Raw genomic sequence first — 2,867 nt, 5'->3', positions numbered from 1 at the left:
TGTAGTAAATCCACATGTACTTAATAGAGTGGTGATTGGCCAGTTCATAGTACAGTGTGATCCCCTGCAGACAATCTTTATTTTTTGGTCCTAGTAAATCCACATGTACTTAATAGACTGGTGATTTACCAGTTTCTAGCACAGTGTTATGCACTGCAGACAACCTTTATTATTGGCTCTTAGTAAATCCATATGTATTTAATAGAGTGGTGATTGGCCAGTTCATAACACAGTTTAATGTACTGCAGACAACCTTTATTATTGGGTTGTAGTAAATCCACATGTACTTAATAGATTGGTGATTGGTCAGTTCAAACCACAGAGTGATGCACTGCAGAATTCCTTTATTATTGGGTCCTAGTAAATCCTCATGTATTTAATAGACTGGCCAGTTCATAGTACAGAGTGATGCACTGTACAAAACCTTTATTATTGGGTCCTAATAAATCCCCATGTACTTAATAAAGTGGCTCTTCACCTTTCTACTGTCCATTAGATGTTGGTTCTGGTGTTGATTGTGTTAGAGGTGTGCACCTGCGGAGGCAGGATCTTGGTATGGAAGCTTAGCTTCCTTGCTGGTACCTGTTCTGGAGGTTAAAGGTAGAGGGCCCTCTTCCTATAGCAGAACCAATCTACAGTTCCAGATGCTGCCAGCTGTTGGTTGAGGTCGAACTCCCCTTTATGATCTGTCACATTCTAGCCACTTTACACTGAGGGATCCCATTATTTCTGTAACATTTCATGGTGTTCCTTTTTATGTTTCTGTCCTTTTGGTGACACATTACTAATGGGCAAAGAGTATACCTGGCTCAGAAGTGGTGCAGTCTCACACAGGTGTGTAGTTTTTAGTTCCTTCTCACACCCCATGGTTTTCCTTTGGGTGCTTCCTAAAGGGGGAATATCTCACTGGCCTTTCTCCTGTTCAATGTGGGATTCTAGCTTTTTGTAGAAGAGGTAAGATATAGTTTTGGAACTTAAACATTTTCCTAAATTGAAAATGTATTTCCTATAGATACTTGCCTCTTTTCACATTTTCCACCCATTCTTTCCACTTCTGGTGTGGTTTGTGTAATCTGACCAATCTCGAAGTGGGTAACAGCTACAAGATTAGAAAGAGCACTAATTCAGATAGGGGTAGTGTCGCACTCCTATTGGTGGAGGGTTGCTGTATAATCATGTGCATATTAGTATACAGACATCTCTTGTTAACATACATGAGGGTAAGTGGGAGTATCAAGGCTAGTGGCAAGCAAAAATTTGCACCGATAGAGGGCAGTATGAGTTGAAATTTTTTTTGAGAGGAGGTAAGTATTTATCGGAAATAAATTTTCAATTTAGGAAAATGTTAACTTTAAATATACAAAAGGAAATAATTGTGTGTCTGTTTCTCTTCTAATCTTATGTATATTTCAAATAAATGATATTAATTACATATATTTATTTTTGATTTTTGTGGGTATGTGATGATATTAAACATAAATGATCTTATTTATTATTTGTAATCCCTTTTGATTTTAGATCCAAAGACATATGAAAAAATCGACAGTGGAGATCACTTGAAAGAACTTCAGAGTATAAGTACTGGTGACAAAAAACACATTTGTATAGTTTGTGGTAAAAGATTTATAAGTGAAAGTATCCTAAGAAGTCACAAGAAGTTGCACTCTGTGGAGAAACCTTATAGATGTACAGCATGTGGTAGAGGATTTACACGTAAAAGTAACTTAAAAAGTCATGAGAAGATACACACTGGGGAGAAGCCGTACAGGTGTGCAGATTGTGGAAAAGGATTTTTGAGTAAAAATGGTCTAAACATTCATAAGAAGATACATACTGAGGAGAAGCCATACAGTTGTGTTGTATGTGGTAAACAACTTCAGACTAAAAGCAAACTTGAAATACATGAGAAGATACACACTGGGGTGAAACCGTATATTTGTTTAGTGTGTGACAAAGGATTTTTAAGCTACAATGGTCTAAAAATTCATGAGAAGATACATACTGGTGAGAAGCCATACAGTTGTGTAGTTTGTGGTAAACGATTTGTAAGTAAAAGTAACTTGAATACACATGAGAAGATACATAGTGACAATAAGCCATACAGTTGTGTAGTATGTGGTAAACAGTTTGTAACTAAAAGTAAAATAAAGTGCCATGAGCGTCTACACACTGGAGAGAGGCCTTACAGCTGTTTATTATGTGGCAAAGAATTTTTAAGTAAAAATGGTCAAACAATTCATGAGAAGATACATACTGGTGAGAAACCATACAGTTGTGTATTATGTTCTAAACAGTTTGTAACTAAAAGTAACTTAAAGACTCATGAGCAGATACACACTGGAGAGAAACCATACAGTTGTGTTGTATGTGGTAAACATCTACGAACAAAAAGGAAACTTGAAATACATGAGAAGATCCACACTGGGGTGAAACCGTATAGGTGTTTAGTGTGTGACAAAGGATTTTTAAGTTACAATGGCCTAAAAATTCATGAGAATATACACACTGGTGAGAAGCCATACAGTTGTGTTGTATGTGGTAAACATCTACGAACAAAAAGGAAACTTGAAATACATGAGAAGATCCACACTGGGGTGAAACCGTATAGGTGTTTAGTGTGTGACAAAGGATTTTTAAGTTACAATGGCCTAAAAATTCATGAGAATATACACACTGGTGAGAAGCCATACAGTTGTGTTGTATGTGGTAAACATCTACGAACAAAAAGGAAACTTGAAATACATGAGAAGATCCACACTGGGGTGAAACCGTATAGGTGTTTAGTGTGTGACAAAGGATTTTTAAGTTACAATGGCCTAAAAATTCATGAGAATATACACACTGGTGAGAAGCCATACAGTTGTGTT

General features: G+C 36.6%; 1 protein-coding gene across 1 annotated transcript in view; it reads left to right on the top strand.

Annotated features, from left to right (window-relative positions):
* Nucleotides 1-2,867, top strand: part of LOC106473890 (zinc finger protein 585A-like) — a 6,146-nt gene that overhangs the window by 1,370 nt on the left and 1,909 nt on the right. Inside the window, exon 2 of the mRNA XM_022402284.1 lies at nucleotides 1,502-2,413. Within this exon, the coding sequence (XP_022257992.1) occupies nucleotides 1,502-2,413 (912 nt within the window). The remainder of the gene's footprint in view (nucleotides 1-1,501; nucleotides 2,414-2,867) is intronic.

This window comes from Limulus polyphemus, unplaced genomic scaffold (assembly GCF_000517525.1).
Source record: "Limulus polyphemus unplaced genomic scaffold, Limulus_polyphemus-2.1.2 Scaffold6596, whole genome shotgun sequence".
In the NCBI taxonomy this organism is placed as follows: domain Eukaryota; kingdom Metazoa; phylum Arthropoda; class Merostomata; order Xiphosura; family Limulidae; genus Limulus; species Limulus polyphemus.
The sequence above is the reverse complement of the archived record's forward strand: the minus strand, read 5'-3'. Positions and strand labels throughout refer to the sequence as shown.